The sequence below is a fragment of the Apus apus genome, chromosome 1 (assembly GCF_020740795.1).
Source record: "Apus apus isolate bApuApu2 chromosome 1, bApuApu2.pri.cur, whole genome shotgun sequence".
In the NCBI taxonomy this organism is placed as follows: Eukaryota; Metazoa; Chordata; class Aves; order Apodiformes; family Apodidae; genus Apus; species Apus apus.
This window is the reverse complement of record NC_067282.1, coordinates 70,396,564-70,415,776: the sequence shown is the minus strand read 5'-3', so window position 1 is coordinate 70,415,776 and position 19,213 is coordinate 70,396,564. Positions and strand designations below refer to the sequence as shown.

Genomic DNA, 19,213 nt, shown 5'->3' with positions numbered 1-19,213 from the left:
AAATAAAACACAAACATGTGCATTGATGATCTGTTCAAATCCATCCAAGCCTAAGTAATATCCTTGGCTGCAGGAACACATCATCTCACTCTTGCTGCCTTACCTGGCTTCAAATACAGTCCAAGCACTGTCATTCTGAACCATAAGAATTTGAACAGCTACCTCATATGGAGAGCATCAGTGGTGTCATTAGCCTGAACAGTACTCAAACCCCTCTCCAAGTCAGGAAAAACAAAGGCAACTGCACAATTACATTCCCTGACAGGTGAGGTCTGCAGAACTCGTCTTACAGCTGGACTGACTGGACAAGTAAGAAAAGGCATACAATAGGCCAGTGTTTCTTCTTTTCATTACTTGATCATATGAGTCTCTTCATCAGCATCATAAAACTCTTCATCTTCACTTCCACTGCTTGCAGAACTGTCTTTGTCTCCAGACTAGAAACAAAAATTAAGTCATTGGTTAGTGCAGAAGCCACTAAGTCAAAATAAGTAAGCATGAACCATTATACCTCTGTTGGAATGCTGGTAGAGAAGATATAAACAGAAGACAGGTCAAATCACTTTATTAAAACTTTGTAAAGGATGTTATGTGAATCAAGATGTGTCCTCCATTCTTCAAACTCCCTTCACAGAATATTAGGGATTGGAAGGGACCTCCCAAGATCATCCAGTCTAACCCCCCTGCCAGAAAAAAACTAGGGCAGATCACTCAGAAGGCCATCCAGACAGGTCTTGAGAGTCTCCAGAGAAGGAGCCTCCACAACCTCTCTGGGGAGCCTGTTCCAGTGCTCTGTAATCCTCACAGTAAAAAAGTTCTTTCTCATGTTGAGGTGGAACTTCCTGTGTTCAAGTTTGAATCCACTGCCCCTTGTCCTATCATAGGGCACAAGTGAAAAGAGGTTATCCCTGCCTTCTTGATGCCCAGCCCTCATGTATTTACAGACATTAATTAGATCCCCCCCCCCCCCGGTCTTCTCTGTAGACTGAAAAGCCCCAGGTCTCTCAGCCTTTCCTCCTACGGCAGGTGATCCAGTCCCTTAATCATCCTTGTAGCCCTCCGTTGGATATCAAGAGTCATCTCTTGAGAGATGGGCTTCTAGCAGATGGACTCTCACTGCTCCATCAGTACACTAGATAATACACACAGGGGGTGACTAGCTAGAATGGTTCTGAAGTGATAATCTACTTGGCTTTCTTAAATTAAGTCTAAGGTCCCTACTAGGTGGTGAGCTATTGGAAACAGGCTTAGAACACAGGGATTACTTGATCAGGTAAAAGCTTCTCCATCCTGTATTTCTCCTTGTGGTAGAATGGGCGTTTTCCTGTGCAAGTTTAAAAAGATCCCCCTTGCAATACTAAGGATGTTATGAAAAAGGGAAAATATATAACCAGTTCATATGTTCAGAAAGGAAACTCCTTATTACAAGCATACCTACTCTTGCCAGAGTCCTTTTAATAACACAGTTTATATCAGATATCCAAAATGATACCCAAGTTAGCTATTACAGGTAATTGATTTTTATTCAGTGTAACATTTTTCCATGAAACTGATAAAACCAAACACAGTCACATGGCTTACTTTTAGGTAGTCCTGTGAGGAACAGGGGGTTGAACCTGATAATCCTTATGGATCCCTTGCAACCTGAGATATTCTACAATTCTATGAAATTACTCCAGTTAAAAAGATTCTCTTGCGAGTATAAACTCCATCTATTTAGGTTTTTTCACTCTGATTGCACCCATCCTAAAACTTCTGCCTGCTTAGTCATATGCAAAGAAGGCTGAGAGAGGGTGAAAAAGAGAAATGGAAATCATGTTCCTGACTGACAGTACCATGCAAGAAAATCTGTAGCTTTAGATCTGTCTTCTGAAGAGTTTTGCTACAGAAATGTGTGTTAACTGCAAAGGAATTTCAAACAGTTTGAGCACCAAGACCTGTCAGAAGATATATGTCATGCTTTTTTCTGGATTTCTAAAATTATTTGAGGAAAGTCAGGATATCACTGGATGCTGTCCAAATTGAGTATCACATTTATGCATGCTAACAGGGACAAAACCTCATTTTGGGCAACCAGAATGCATGTTATCCTCAAAGTGGTACAAAAGGACAGTGGATTCCACAGGGGGAATTCAGAGTATGCCAAATAATTCTACATCTTTCTTACAGCTGCTCCATAAGACCCCTCCATGGCCTTGTCAAATAGGGTTAATGTTTAACAACTTCTCATTTATCAGCACTTTCTTTGTGAGCTTTAAAATAAACCCCTGATGTGTCACAGGCATTCCAGATAATACTGCACTGAAGTTACAAGGATTACTGCAGGCCTGAACTGACAACTTTTTTATTTCATGTGGGGGACAATGGGGGATCCCCATTTCACTGGGGATAAGTGTTCTTTCTTGAAGAATGTTCTTTTTCTTTTTTTACTTTTTTTTTTTTTTTTCATTTGTGGATCCTGTTCAGGTTGGGGTTTTTAAGAAGCCCATGGAAATGGAAGCAGGAAACATTTAAAATGAGAAGACTGCTTGACAAAAGAGAACCAATTTGTGCAAATAACGATAAACAGACAATACTAGTCATCCCAGAGGACAATACTGACCTTACTTGGTTAGAAAAGGAAAAGAAAAATGTGACTTTACCCTCCTCTAGTTTATAGCACCTGCACTGTTTGCTAGAATTGTTTTTTGTTAGTAAGTCACCTGCACAGTTAAGACATAATAATGATGTAATTACCGAAATAACAGCTGGTATAAACTTGATGTAAATGTACATGATGGATTTGTGCAGCCAGCAAGAACATGGTGCCATAACAAATTATCCAGAACAGGTAAAAGTGTTTATAAAACATGCATGTAAAATACCTAAAGTGTAAAAGTTACAGTGCTGCCTCTTTCAAGCTTTCTTTGAGGGTGTTTTTGTCACCAAACTGTGCTGTCCTGTCAAGAATTGTTACAGCTAAAATTGTAAACAAGGCAACATATGTTGAAGCCTTTGAAAGGAAGCAACTGCTCTGATTCCAGAAGTAATTTTTTCTCTATCTCTTGATTTCTGTGAAAAAAAGTTGGACTGCGTTTGAATCAAAGTCTGCTTGACCAAAAATTAATCAAAAGTAAAACGTATTAAGGTTTCTGTCTCATCTCAACCTAACAGCACAACTAATATTTTATGGGTTGCCTTGCAAGTCTTCTGACCACTTACTCAATTTTTATTAGTTCATTGATACTTAGAATTTTGGGGCCAGGATTTAAACATTAAAACCTTACCCAAACTAAAATCCACTTCCAGTTCTCTAGCAACTTCTCTTTAATTCAAATCCATTCATAGAGGAGCAGCAAAGTAAAAAACCTCCACATGAATGGAGGATGCACACATCTCAAGAGGTATCCAGGAGTTTGACAAAATTAGTTTATTAAGTGCAGTGAAAAAAACAACATTCAAAGAAACCTCACAGAAAAACACCCTACCACTATGTTAATGCCTGGGAATTTTGTAGTTACAACCTTTTCAACAAGTCAACAGTGGGACAGACCTCAGAGGTTAGTCTAGCTTTAACCCATTTAAAGACTATCTAGGACAGACCTAACAACTGACATAGCAGCAGAGCCAGGGCAGGGCAGAAGTACAGTGTGCTGTCGTTGAGAACAGCTCTTCACAAACAGGCTTCTGTTTTATTTAACATCTAAGGCTTCTCAGAAACTGCAATGGCCAGCTTTGCATGAGGCATGCTGCAGCAATCCATCTTAGAGATTAGAGATGTACAGACATCACTGAGTCCTTTATCCCCAAAGGAAAAGATTGTAAGCTTTTGGCCTTGAAGGGATGAATTAACTCAGCTGTCGTTCAGCCTGCATTTCCAGACAATGTTTCACATGTGATGGTAAAGTTACTAAACTACCTTCTGTATCTCCTTGGGGCCTAGCCACCACAGGCCAAGAATCACTATCCTAATCTATTTAGAGTGGCATATTCAAGCTGACAGCCAAAATAAATACAAGAGAAATGCAGTAAGAAAGAAAAATGAATATACCTGTGAGCCACCTAGGGTTTGCAACGACATGGCTTCATCACCCAGCCTCCAGTAGGAACATACCTGCAGGTCTGAAATAGTTTCTAGCAAAGGGCTGTTTAAGGTCTCTGGCAACAGTAAACTTAAGAGTCCAGACAGAAGACCAGTTGCTCCAAACACAATGTAAGGCAGAGACCACTGTACAGATTTCTGCAATAAATAACAGAGAGTTGAGATTGCTTCCCTCTAGTTCATACTTCATATTAAAGCACATAATCTTCACAACCATTCCATTTGGCAACTGTTTGTGTTCATATTACAATCCCACTAGGTTTTTTTAAAAGCTGGTATTAGATCCACACAGATTTTGGAATAGACTTTAGAAGAAATGCCTGCAGAACTTCTACTCAAATCTTGTCCATAACATATGCACTTTGTAACAAACTTTGTAGCAGGGAGTTGTCACAGAATCACAGATGTGCTGGTTGGAAAAGATTTCTCGAGGTCATCTAGGCCAACCACTTACTCTAAGCATGCCAACATCCACACTAGACCAAGCCAATAATAGCTTTGGGTAACTAAGTATTGAAAAAACACCAAGGATAGAGATTAATCCTCTGAGTAAACTCTTCTAGGGCTGCATTAAGCCTCTCAAAAAGAGTATTCTCCACATTTCCTGTCTAACCCCCAAGCCAAACCTTGTGGCAGTTGACACCTGTTGTTCCAAGCTATTGGGAACATCAAAGGTGCAATATTTCCCCAAGCTTTCCTCTGAAGACGTGCTCCAGGCTCTATAGCATCTTAGTTACCCTCCACTGGACCCTGCATCCCTCTAGAACTGGGAGGGAACCTAATCTGTGGGGCACATACTGATTGAGGCCCAACGTGTGCAGTTTGTCTGTTTGTGATGAGAGGACATTGTTAGTTCCCATTGAACTTGTCATCCATCGTCCTCCCCACATCTCTTCCAGCAAGGCTGCTACTCAGTCAGCTGGTTCCCAGCCTCTACTAACCATGTAATTAGGCCACACCAGACACAGAATTTTGTTCTTGTTGGCCTTCATGGGATTTCTTTTGGCCTAAACAGTCCTGCTGGACTCAAGATCTACTATTTGGTGAGTCAACCACTCCTTATTTTGCTTCCTCTAAAAATATCCACCCAATACTGACCCTGTCACTATCCCTTTGAGCTTGGTGGTCCATGAAACTTTAAAATCTAATATTCCTTTCATCCAGTACACATTTACTCAGCTTTCAAACAAGAACCCTTCCTGTTCTTCTCTTTCCTCATCCTTATTACCTTCTATAATGAAATGGCTGACTATCAAATCAAACTGAGAATGAATTGCCCTTAGTAAATCCATGTGACTGATACTGATTACCTTCTTGGCCTTCACATGCTCAGAAACAGACTGTGAGAGGCCATGTCCCACGATCTTATTAGAGTCTGAGCTGCTCAGCCTGTAACATCCTTGCATCCCCTTTTTAATCTCAAAGATGCACATAGGATTAGTAATTTTTTTCTTCCACAGTTATCAGTGACCTTCCTCTGCAACTATGGTTTATCACAGATGGACACTTGCCTCACTATCTTTCACCACCTCTTGGACAATCCTATTCCATGGAATGGAAAGCTTTCATCTTTAAGTGTTCTTGAACCTATTGCTCCTCCACTGTTTGCTGGCCCTCTGCTTCCTCAACTGTGCTGATAAGCAGAGTCTTGGGGTCAGGCTTTGCCTATGAAGACTAAAGCAAAAGTGTTACATATTTCAGCTTATTCCATCACATCCATCAAGAGGATGTCCATCCCCATTCAAAAACAGGCTAAATATTGTCTCTACATTTTCTTTAGCTGATGGAATTTTTATTTAGCTATTTTTTGGTTTAGTTATTTTTTTTATTTTAGCTAGGTTTAGCTTCAACTGAGCTTTGGCCTATTATCACCCCTGACAGCCTAAACAATGTTTCTACTCCTCTTTTGACACCTGTCCCTGTTTCCACATGGCTTGTTAAAAGCAAAACTACACTGGGAAAGGTTGGTGCAAAAACATGAGTAATCTACAATACAGCTCCAAAATGTGTATGTTCACTTTCAAACAACCAGTAAAGCAAGCTCATTTAAAAAAAGGTGAGAATTTAACTATTTGTTTCAAAAACTCACTTTGTATAGTAAAGAGCAATTCTAAATTGAGAAAATAACATCCTCTGATCAAATACAAATTCCATTCCAACCTTTTATATAAGATCTCCAGATAGAAGTTACTGAAAATATATAAAAATAGTTTAAGAAATTCCAAAACACAAAAATATTTAATTCTTCCTCAAATCAATGCTCATTTGTAATTTACACCAAGCTATTTTCACTTTCATGGGATCCCTTCAAACATGATAATCCACAATTTGTGTCTCCTGCAGTGCCAAATCTCTGCTAGAAACAACATAACAGAAGCCCCAGCTGCTGCATAAAACCTGCCTAATAAATCTACCTGGAAGACCTGCACCTGTCTTGGCTTTCCCTGTTGTACCCCAGAGGTGCTCACACTCTCACCTACCCCACATTTAATTCTGCAGATTAAAAGGCTCACTGTGCTCATCTGTCCTTTTACTAGACCTCTGCTTGATATAACAAGATGGGAAGCTGGCAGAGAGAGAGGAAAGTTATTCCAGATGAAATCTGTCACATTAAAGGAATTGTCACTTGACCTCAGCAAGCAGTTTCTGTGAAGGAAACTGGGACACTATTTTACCTACATACACATAAAGCTTTGAATATAGCGGAAAACAGTATCATCCCAGTATTTCTTTCTTCAGCATTTTTCTTTGCCATGACACACTGCTGTGAAGTCTATGCTCAGAAGGCCTGCTGGTGTCTCAGGTCTCCACATCAACAACTTTATTCACTGAAATAAACCATTTTGCTGACAACTATAATCCATGGATATTCAGTGAAGTGCACTTGACAGCAAAACTATTTATTCTCAGAAATATGAGTTATTGAGCCCTTATGCTTTCTCTTAATGCAGCAGATCTTTTAACTCTGTGGGGTTTTTGCTATTGCTCACTTAGGATTTAAAAATTGGGTATCACCATCTTGGTATTTTGAAACTAGTATATTGTTCAAGTCCATGAGCTAAGTCCCAAAATCCTCACAAGGCTAAAACATCTGAACTAAATGCTGAGATTTTGTCTAATTACACAGACACCTTTGGCCTACCATGATACCGTTAGGACATCCAATTTACGTATCTTAGTTTATATATGTATATTTTATTCAAAATATTCCCACCTCTAAGCCTCTGATACATCATACCCACAAAACAAAAAAATACGTAACAGTGAAGAGTTCAGACAAACCAATGAAGGGACGAAAGGCGCAATGATTCCACCAACACGGGAAAACATGGAGCAGGCACCCATTCCTACATTCCTAAGAAGAAAACAAAAAGCATTAATCAGTGGCATTTGCACAGGATAAATGAAAATTTTTAAAAGTGCCATTAAGTAAGGAAAAAAACCCCCACACATTTCAGTCATGACCTTGACCACATTTACTGGCAAAGAAAAGTCAAACGTAACTGAAAGCTTCCCAAGACAGGAACTAAACATATGCTTTGTGCTTAAAGAGAAGCAAAAATACTCAGCATGTTCAGAGTTCTAAAATACATACACATACAGAAAGACAAGAAAAAAAACCAACGCTATTTCAGTCAGTGCATGCCTGAAACTCTGGCTAAATTCCTTCATCCAAATCCTATTTATCAGCAGATTTGCCCACCCTTGAAAGACACCACAGTATAGCTCCACTGGTGGCCAATCATCAACAATACCTGGTTAAAATATCTGTTAAAACTGCACCCATACAATAGATGCTGTTGTCTGTTCTGCAGGCAAAACCATGGGGGTACTTATCCCCCTAGTGAGTAAAACCTTGCTATTGCTTACAAATGGCCTATGAAGCATCCAGTTATTTTTACAAAGCTTATTAACCAGTCATCTTCAGCATTACTGGTTAAGCAAGTATGAATGTTTAATAGAGTTGTGTCTGGTTTATAAAACACTGAAAAAGTTAGACATCACTACTTAGATAAATATCAGCAATAGTATTTTTATCCTTGCAAGTGGAGAGAGGGCTGTAAGCACACTGAGCAGCCAAAGGACTATTTTGCTGTTTATAGAAAACATGATTAATCTGAAGAAAACATTGCAAACCTGAGATAAGAGCAAGTGAGAAGATAAAGGAAGAAATTCAGCATGTAAGACTTCAGATAATCATTATATGTAACTGAAACTCTCAAAAGAAAAGGTATAGTTAATAGAAAAAAAATAAACAGAGAAGTAAAAGGTGATCACATAAGAGCTAGAAAAATTAAGACCTTAAACTATGTTACCTGATCACCGTGGGATAAAGTTCTGATGTATAGATGTAGACAATGTTAAATGCAGCACTGATTGTCAGTTTCCCCAGCAAAGACAGAGAGTGACTATTCACCACTGCAAACACTCCAGTATCTGATAGAGAAAATTGAATCCTTGTAAGGCTTTTATTAACTCAGATACATCTCCATAATAATTTCAGTCACACAATGGTATGGACTGAAAAGGATCCTACTAAAGAACCTGCTATGTCACCCAAGCAGTTTTGTATTAAAGGACAGTATTATACTGGAGGTGGTCTGTAACTCAAGAGAATCCAAAGGAGCATTATTTTAGGCAGCAATGACAGAAATCATCCAACATAGTTTATCTTCTTTGTCTATGGATTTATTACCTTTATTCGTGCAATCAAATTTGTACAAAGAGAAAAACTCCATATAACACACCATAAAAAAGATATCTGAAAAAAAGGAACATCCTTAAGCATCAAAATCCTGCATTAAGGCTCTACTGGGGCATCACAGTTTAGAAATGTAAGATAAAAATCCTATAAACATACTAAAAGCTGAAACTAAAAGCCAAAATTTTTAGTCTAGCACTAACAAAGTACTAAACTAGTTCTGAAGGCAAGTTGAAGAAAAGAATGGATACATTTTTCAAAAGTGACCAGTTTTTTTTTAGTAAAAAAAGCCTTATTACATAGCATGATAAAATGCTTCCAACATGGTTACTTTAGGAGAAAAACAAAGGACAGGAAGATGCTATAAAGAGCCACGCCAAATATCCTCTCCAGCTCAGTTTTGTCAGAATGGCTAGTGCTTATTTGCTTATACCAGGCAGAACGCACCTTAAATGGCTTCCAAGGCTACAGCATAAGCCATTAGTGCTTTGAACAAACCATGCTCAGTGAGACAGGTGCTTGTTTCTGACCAGTTAGCCATTCTGCTTTCTAAGGGGCTTTTCTCATGGCTGACTCTGGCAGTTCATCACACAGCTGGTGTTGTGGGGTCTCACTATCCTCTGAAAATCTCTCTCTTTTCACATGTTATACTTGGACTGATTTGCAAAAACTACTTGATGACTGATACCAGCCTAACCAGAATATCTGAGTGTCTGGGCTTTAGCATCTGGAACACTTCTGAAACTCGAGTTGTATCCCTTCAAAAAAGTTTTACCTGATTCATTGCCATCCAGAGCAACTTATGCATACTCCCATAATCAATTTTTAATCTTTTTGAATCATGCTTCCAACATTGAAAGCTTTTCTCTCCTTTTCTTATGACAGGGGTTATAGATGCACAAATCTTAAAAGCTGAGATTAATTTCTGTACTTAGTTTTCAAAGGAAAAATTGCACACTGCAATTTTGTTTCTATTGCTTTGAAAAACATCAAAAAATGAAATTAACGTTAATGTGTCTAGAAAAAACACACTTCATTTCACATTTCTTAAAGACCCCTTGCTCCAGAAAATTTTCAGAATTATCTCTGAACTGCAAATTATGTTGCCATATTACTAATACCACCACCATACTAGAATTGAAAACTACAGAGCAGTAAGGAAAAGATGGAAACATGCCCCAGGCTTCAATTCTCAGGATCTTCTGACACTGATCATTGACTTGGACAGATACATACAAGCTGCATGGATGTTACTTACCCTGACATATCTTTTGGCTAATGGAGATACTCCAATAAGCATTAATTCTTTGTGATTAAGTCAGAAACACTAGAAAGACCTTCTATGAAAGGAGTGATTGAAATGATCAGGTATAAAGGGCAGACTCCAGAAACAAAAGTTGAAATCCAACCCCTTTCTAACAAGCTTCCCTTAAGGTCTTAAGAAGATTGTTGTTTATCCTTTTTACAAGCTAGTCTCTCTGGCTTCAAAAATTGAGTCGCATGTGGTATGAGCTTAATCTACTGGCAACCATCAACTTTTTAAGCTGTAGGATGCTGCATTTACGTAAAACTTCTTATCACATATTCCAGAAACAAAAGGAAATATTTACCTTTCTTTTTAGGAAGAAACATGACAATAAGACAGGCCAGGCCTCCCAGGAACAGAAATGCACTCAGTGTTCGCTTCCGACCAAACCTGATGTGCAAGGATAACAAAGCTTTATTTTGCATTAGATCTGTGACTGGCAAAGCAGTAAGTCCTCTATAATTAATGTTGTCTCTTTACTTGCAATTGGAAATTCTGAATGCCATCTCCCACAAACGCTCCCTCTCACACTGTTTTTAAACAAGTTTCTGCACTGTTAACAAAATGAGCACCAAGAAGCCTTTATACAGTGGCTGACAGTTCCTAGGACTTTTTATTTGCTTCGCAACGTGTGTGCACATTTATAAAGCTCCTCAGGAGACACGTAGAGAAGAGACTGGGAACAGAATTCTACAAAAAGTGAGAGACATCGTCCAGAGCATCACGGCTCAGGAAAAGGCTAATGACCAGCAATCAACAGCTCTTCTCGCATAGGAGTGCACACAGCAGCTACTACACGAACCTACAGGACGGCTTAAGGAAAGTTTAGTCACAGTGAGAAGGGGGACTACGAGAGAGCGGTGGGAAGAATGCCACCTCGTGTTAGCACAGTGTCAGCACAACGAGGTTCCACCGATCCAGATCAGCCGAACTCAGACGGCTCATTCATGTAAGCTACTGAGAGCAAGTAAAACTACTGTTACTTGAAGTAAAGAGATGGCAGTGGCACTTTCAAATAAGAATGCATTTCCCAAGAGAATATAATGAAGTAGTAGCATTGAAGCAGGGCGCCCTGGACAACAGATACAAGCAAGGAGATGCTATACACAGGAAACCTATCCTTGAGAAAACTGTTACAGAGCAAAACCCTGAATGGGTTACTAATTTCATACTTACCACTTTTGGTTAATCAAGTAAATACAGATGGGGTATGCTGGGATTTCTATCAACCCTGAGAGGGCTAAGTTGGCATAAATGCTTCCACCCAAATCACCCACATTAAGGGTAAGACCGTAGTAAACCAAGCTGCACACAAACCTGCAAAGGACAAAAAGAGTAAAATCAGAACTGCCACTTTGCTTGCCAAATCAAAGCACCACTCTGGCACAATACACCATCAACTACATTTAATGTTTCAGAAGATGGGTCTAAAAATGTTTCTCTACAGGCATATTATAGTTCCTAGGTAAATAAACCGTTTTGTCTCTGCACAGACTCAATTCCTGACTTACTCCTCAGTTACACTTAAGAGGAATGTGTATAAATTACCAAAAAAATTAAAGTATTAGTATATTAATTGATTTGAAAAATTAGGTATGTCCTTTTTGCTTTTACCATGTTTCACTTTTTTCCATACTTTCCAGTTGTGTGTAAACCTTTCCTCAGAGAGTTCAAATGACACTTCCACCTTCTTTTAATTTCTACACCCTGGACTAGTTTTATTCATTCCCCAAGTATGATGTTTTACTTTTCTTTTGTAACCATGACTGGCTGTCTTTTTTACAGAGAAGAAAGGAACAGGTCACTATTTAATTCTGCAGGAAATCTGCAATTCTCATTTAAGGAGCAGAAAAAACATCTTTTGTACAGTAAGCTTTGCAAAAGCAACCCGAAGAGTTTTGTGTTGTCTGCTACAAAATACAGCTATTTGTTTTTCTGCTAGTCAAAACATCATCTCCAAATATATGCATTATAAAAGCAACTGTATGAACTATAATGCCAGAGGACTCATAGACCATGTAATACATAAAGTTTATTTCAAAGTGGCAGCAAAAGACCTCAGGGCTAGAAGAACTATCTGAACAAAATAGGCACTTTTTGGAGAGTTAAATTTCTCCTGGTGCCTAGAGGTAGCACCATGGGTTCCTGTTCCTTACTACAGCAACTGCTAGCACTGGCAGCACTTTCTCAAGAAAATAAACACACTTTTTAGCTAAGGTAAGCCACCCACCTACTAATGAGCTCCTTGCACACAAAATAAAGAATAATCCATGTGACTGAAAGTACTGACATACAGCACTGGGCCAAAGAATATGACTAATCTCAGCAATCTCCAGAAAGGAAGAGGTAGTTCTCAACTATTTTGAAACTCAAAACACATGATTGCAATGCAAAGACAAACCAACTCAGAACTAGACTGTAAAAATGGCAGGAAGCTGAATGAGGGGAGGTTTAGGTTGGATATCAGGAAAAGGTTTTTCACCCGGAGGGTGGCTGAGCACTGGAACAAGCTCCCCAGGGAAGTGGTCACAGCACCAAGCTTGCCTGAGTTCAAGAAGCGCTTGGGTGATGCTCTCAGGCACACGGAGTGATTCTTGGGGTGCCCTACACAGGGACAGGAGTTGGACTTGATGATCCTGACGGGCCCCTTCCGACTCAGCATATTCTACGATTTTATGATTCTATGAAAATGGCTTCACATTAGAAATGCACTAAGGAAACATTATAATACAAGGATCCTTTTTAGGTACAGTCCCTAGCAATACAGTCCCCCCTGAGACTAAGTGAAACCTGCAGGATGAGCCAATTCACAGCAACATGTTCTCTCAAAGACTTAGACAGGCAACAGTAGCACAGCTGGGCCTACGAAGTATTTCAAGTACCAAGTGAACATCATGATCAAGGTGCGTCCCAAGAGAATCTTATGTCGAAACAGATCCAAGAAGCTGCCAGCCTCTCTGGAGCTCCTCTCTGCTGGGAGTTTTAATGAAAAAGTGCACTTCTGCTTGCGGTTCCTCTTGGCAATGAGGTAGAGGGCATCTTCTGCTTCACTCAGCCGGCCTTGTGAATAGAGCCAGCGAGGAGACTCCGGAATGAATCTGAAAAACACATGCATGCACAGATAGCTTTAGGGCTTCTCTTCTACGAGGCTGGACTTGTCTATGGAAATAAGGCTGAAATACATTTCAGTATAACAAAGAATTTTTCAAACAACCTTTCAGGTATAGAATTAACCTACTGAAACAGAGACAAAGCATCTTGAAAGGAAAGAGAACGTAAGTCACACATAATTTAGATACCAAGAAATTTCACGGAATATATACATATATACCCACACATACATATACACACAATACTATAAATTATGTTATCATTAGGACTCTTAGGAGAACTCAGAATTAAGGAGGAACCACATTACTACAAGTAACCACAGGGTGGTTTTGTAACACTGTTACAAACTGTCTTCTGTTTCTCATTTTCCAACTTTTTCCCCAAATCTCTCTCCTCTAGACAGGAAGGCAGAATCTGTGCAAAGAACACTGTTCACTTGATAGGTCTATGATGCCAACACAGCCTACAAAACAAATAATCTTCTATTACATTTGAATCCTTGAAACTTATGATTTAAACTTTAGTCTTTTGACAGAAGCTTTAAGATTTTTGCCTATGACCAAAAGTTACATTTTTTCTTTAAATTTAAAGGAAAATTATCCTAGCGTTTTACAGAAGATCTTAGAAAGGAGCATGTCTTCTCCTTATGTTAAAAAAATACATGATAACATTTTCTGCAGAGTAATTTTTAAGCAGCGTGGCAGGGAGAGTGTGAAACTTAGAATAAAAAAATACTCTTACAGCAAAACAGGCCTCAGAGCACAGCTCTGAAGTCCCAAGCATAAAGCACTTCAAAAAACTGTTAATATAAATCTGAAAGTTAAGAACTTTTCCCAAACTCCCCAAACACCACTAGGTTTTGAAATATCAGAAGTGTCATCTCTGCCTTTTACCTCGTGAGCAGCCTGCAGCCTCTAAGACCTTTCTCTGAATCCTGGTGCTTCCTTTGAAAGGGTGTGTTGACTCTTTAGCAAAGAATTTTATTCAAAAAGTTAGTAACTGAAGTTAAATACATGTTGGAAGGAAAAAAGCCTCAAGTTTAAACAACAGGTAAACAGGTAAACTTATTTTCTTCTTGCAGTTACTAAGATTTTGCTGTAAGGAAGTATATAAGAGCAGCACATTGCATCATATAACTTTCATTGCAGAAGTCCACAAGCACAAAACTCCTACTATGTCAATAAAGACAACTTTTTCCTACTCTTTCCTAATCATATTTGAAAAATAAAAGGAAGATGCCTATTTTTTTCTTTTGCATGTCACCTTTAAAAGTCTATGTGGAAGCAATTTTCATGCTGTTTCTTCTGTGTAAGCACAATTATAAGGGAAATATCATGTTATCAGATAACTGCAAAAACATTCCTGTAACGTTTAACATGTATATATAGTGTCTTGCATGTAGGTAATTTTTTCTTACTTTTAACACCTTTCTTGATGAAACTCAGTTTGAAAAATAACTTACAGAGAGAGAAGAAAGACAACTGTTCCTTCTAGGTTAACCACAACAGCCAGAGTCCTCCAGGAACGAATGAAGTAGCCTAATAAAGCATACTGGGCAATTCCCACGGCGAAGAACAAGCCACCAATAGATCCTAATACACAATTAAAAGCAACACATTATCACCTCTTTAAGGAAGATTTTTTAACAATCAACACATGGGAACAGAGAGAAACTAATACTTCACTATGAAAAATTCACCCCACAACGGAGGCAAAATCACAGCTATTTCACCAAAGAACATTCTGCCCTTCATCCGTGCAGAAAAGTATTACATCCAATTGCAAAGATCTATACAAGTTCAAAATGCACCACTCTACACCCTCCTTACTCAAAGCCCCATGAACAATTCAGTCTCGCAATTACAAATGTAAGTTATGTTTCAGCTTTTTATGTGTAAGTCTAAATAGTATAAACCATTGGAAAACTTGTTTTTAGGAATTCCTAGTATGCATTTGTAGCTCCCATGACTTGCACGATACCCTGTTTTAACAGTCTCAGCACAGCATTTCTTTAGCACTTGTCACAGACTGGGTAAGTCAGGCCCCTGAGCTGTAACAGTACAATTTATACACATCATACCTGAAGGACAGCATCAGCACTAGCAACCAAGACAGTTAAGGGCGTCTCTATCTTTTGTTTTAAGGTTGATATGAGACAACTTTTTTTAAAATTTATTTATAAGGAATAGTTGTCTCATCTTCCCATTATTTGGAAACGTTGATTTCTTTTTGAGAACTGCCTGGAACAAAATAATTGCTATTTAGCATACAAACGCTAAGCTTTGTTTAGCAGAGTCCAAACTTCTGATGAATAGAGCTCAGCTATCACAAACCCTGCATGAGTATTTAGCTGTTCAAGGTTGACAGGGGATGTCTGAACTGGACCTCCATCAGCTTGAGTAATGCAGAAATCTGAATGGCCCCACGTCACCTACCGTGTTTGTTTAAGAATCATATTAAAAAAAACAGGGCTCAAAGGGCTCACTGTGGTCACAAAGATCCTCAAGCAGAGTTAAATTCACAACTGCTATGGTGATAGCTTTGGTGTGTCTCAAGTGGCATGCGAGACTGGAATCTATTAATTCACAGAACCAAAGAATGCCAGGTTGGAAGGGCCCTCAAGAATCATCTGGTCCAACCTTTCTAGGTAATACTATAGTTTGTATGAGATGGCTCAGCACCCTGTCAAGCTGAGACCTAGAACTGTCCAATGTGGGGGAATCTGCCACTTCCCTTGGGAGACTATTGCAGTGTTTGACTGTCCTCATGGTGAAAAATTTACCTCTTGTGTCCAATCGGAATCTCCCCAAGAGCAACTTGGGCCCATTACCCCTTGTCTTTTTCCTGTGACTCCTTGTAAATAGGGAGTCTCCATCTTCTTGGTAGCCACCCTTTAAGTACTGGAATATTGTAATAACAACACTGACAGTCAAACTTTACCTGCTAATGCCCAGTAGGCAGTACCCACACACTCATTCAGTAGAACAAAGGCCACCAGTGACATCCCACCATTCATCATCCCTACCAAGAAGCGAGAGATGGCAAAGAACTCATACGAAGGTGAGAATCCATTTGCAATAGCAAACAAGATGTCAAGGGCAAAACCTGAAAAAGCAAGACAAAAGATTTCATTTCAGAGGAGTACCTAAAGAAAAACAGAAGCATCAGTAGCTTTACATGATGTTCAGTGGCATCTGTCCCAAGTAATCACGGTCAACAACTACAACACACTGCTACATACAACAGATTTGCGCACACATTTAGGCACCTAAAGTCAGTATCATAAAAGGGAGGACACAAAAGGAGTGGTTTCTGATACATAATTTGCAGTAGTAAACCTTCAAATTCAGTTCACAGCAGACAATTTTTTCACATACTCGTAACTATTGTCTGGCTCATTAAGATGGCTTGGTATTTATTCCTATACAGAAGTCACAGATTAAGTACATGACCAAATATCTCCCCTCATTCTTGGAAAGTAGTCCATACAAACTAGCAAACAGAAACATTACCAGGGGACAGTACATGAGAGGTTTGCACTGCATAGCAGGCCCACCTTTATTTGCTTTGAATGAGGTTGTTCCTTTAAAAAAAAAAAATAAAAAAAATCTGTTTTTTACTCCTACATGTTCCTCCATTGACATACAACTTTTAAGCACACACACAAAACATGAACCATGTTGTTTGATCCAGGGACAGTATAAAAAGCTTGAGCTTTAAAATAATGAGGATCACAAATACATAAAAATTAAATCATGGCAGACAGCAGATAAAAGGTGCAACAAATTCTAAGCAGGTTATACACATAGGAACATTGCTAAAAAATCACTAGAAATATTAAATGCAATCTGTGGAGATCCCATGAGCATGAGCACTGTGTGCAGTTTTGGGTGCCACAGTATAAGAAGGACATTGAGGTGCTGGAGAGGGTGCAGAGAAGGGCAACTAGGCTGATTAAGGGTCTGGAGAACAGCTCTTACGGGGAGAGGCTGAGGGAGCTGGTGCTGTTCAGCCTGGAGAAGAGGAGGCTGAGGGGAGACCTCATTGCTCTCTACAGCTACCTGAAAGTGAGGCAGGTGTTGGCCTCTTCTCCCTGGTGACCAGCGATAGGATAAGAGGAAATGGGGTCAAGCTGCACCAGGGGAAGTTCAGTCTAGATATTAGACAAAATTTATTCACAGAAAGAGTGGTGAGGCATTGGAATAGGCTGTCCAGAGAGGTGGTGGAAGCACCATCCCTGGAGGTGTTCAAAAAAGCAATAGACCTGGTGTTCCATAAGATGGTTTAGTAGTTAGGGGTTGTAGAGTGGATGGCTGGACTTCACCCTGAAGGTCTTTTCCAACTTTGATGATTGTATGATACTATGATATGCATGAGTGCAATCCTTTATGGTATGATTCCTAAATGATGGAATACCGAAATATTAATTTCTTGTCCCTACCAATTCCTGAAGAATACTAGAAGGACCAAAAAAAAAATCTCAGCACGTTATTCCCTGTAAACTGTCAGCAGGGCTCTTGTCACTGATCTTCAGAGACACAACACCTCTACTTCATTCATTTTGTTAGGTGGCAGTAGTTGGTTACCTGTGAGATAGACTTTCTTTCTCCCGAAGCGATCCGAGAGCTGACCAAAGGAGATTGCTCCAACAAACACACCACTGAAGTAGAAAGAACTGGCAGCACTGACTTTGTATGATGTATTGCCAATTAAAAACCACTGGATGGTAGCGGGGGGAGAAAGAAAAAAAGAGAATTAACCAGAATCCAAGCAGCTTACCAACAGCTAATAATTGGAGGGGGATAACATACTTGAGCAAAGACTTTGCCTGAGTCCCCTCAGCATCACATTCAGTCAGTCATCAAATAGTTACCAAAACACAACTGCTGTTTCCCAGACTAACTGGGTGGTACTACCAATTGCACAGTTCCCTCAAATCACATGCAGTCATTGATTCTGAAATCAAGGACAGATCCCTCAGAATACTGTAATTATTGAAGCATTCTCCCACTTTCCCTTTTACTGACTTTTCTCACATAAATCTATTAGCTTAAATAGTTTTACCTCTTGACATATGTCACTGCCGTGTGTAGGCACACTATGCAAAAACCAAAAATGATGTTTTTTGTCCAAAGATATTCCTGCATATATTCCTCCCTATGAACTGTCTTGTCACTGAGAAACTCTTTGGTAGCATTAGACAGGTTTTCTGGTATTGCAAATACTCATCTTTTTTACAGTCTACTTTGTGTCATTTCCAGTTCTTCTCAATTCCAAATACAAACCTGATCTTCCTGTGTTTGATTGTTACAGACTTAATGTCTCTGATTGAACCTGACAGAAAATTCTTTCCCCCAGAAAACTGTATAATGAAAATACGCCATGCTCTCACTGTTCAAAAGACATTTCTTTTTGTATTCTAAAAACTCCACATCTTGTATTTTTTTTTCTACTCCTCTTGCATCTTGAGATAATGTTTCCTTTTAGTGACACCCAACTTCTCTTCCTGTGCTGGTAAGCTGGTGATTATGTCATTATCCCTGCAATAACATTCTAATCTCCTCATAATCTTCTCTGCCTCTACCAAAACCCCATTAGACATGCTTTCTAGCAAAGCTTATATTATTTCAAAGCTCAGTTACAAACTATCTCACCATGAGAACAGAGCCACACAATTAAACCTCATCAAGATTAGGGAGCTAACAAAACAAAATAATTCAGAATCTCTGGGAAAACAACTTGCTTACTCTCAGTATATGCTTCACTTTGAATTGTCTCTTTAATGGTAAGGTGCTTACTGACATGGTAGGTAATGAGCCCATAATATGTCAATACTGACAAAATTCAATTTTAAGAGTAACCACATGACCACAAATTAGCTTTTGAAGTTTCTCTAGAATTTAGGAACAATTCATAGAAAAATACATTTGTATAACAATAGAATATGAGATTAATTTTATCTTGAAATAACACGGTCAGTTTGTTTTATAAGAGCTACAAGAATCACACTCTA

General features: G+C 39.1%; 1 protein-coding gene across 5 annotated transcripts in view; it reads right to left on the bottom strand.

The window, feature by feature from the left end:
- Positions 1–344: 344 nt before the first annotated feature.
- SLC22A15 (solute carrier family 22 member 15) overlaps positions 345–19,213 on the bottom strand; it is a 33,633-nt gene continuing 14,764 nt past the window's right edge. For 2 of the 5 annotated variants that reach the window (XM_051633252.1, XM_051633266.1), the window contains 10 exons: positions 17,787–17,919; positions 16,141–16,305; positions 14,663–14,792; positions 12,972–13,187; positions 11,266–11,406; positions 10,394–10,479; positions 8,398–8,518; positions 7,364–7,436; positions 4,031–4,219; positions 345–437 (listed from right to left, as the gene is read on the bottom strand). In XM_051633252.1, the coding sequence (XP_051489212.1) occupies positions 351–437; positions 4,031–4,219; positions 7,364–7,436; positions 8,398–8,518; positions 10,394–10,479; positions 11,266–11,406; positions 12,972–13,187; positions 14,663–14,792; positions 16,141–16,305; positions 17,787–17,919 (1,341 nt within the window). In that variant the 3' untranslated portion in view covers positions 345–350. Of the gene's footprint in view, positions 438–4,030; positions 4,220–7,343; positions 7,437–8,397; positions 8,519–10,393; positions 10,480–11,265; positions 11,407–12,971; positions 13,188–14,662; positions 14,793–16,140; positions 16,306–17,786; positions 17,920–19,213 lie in introns of those variants that run through there. The other 3 variants (XM_051633259.1, XM_051633275.1, XM_051633284.1) reach the window with 3 other exon arrangements.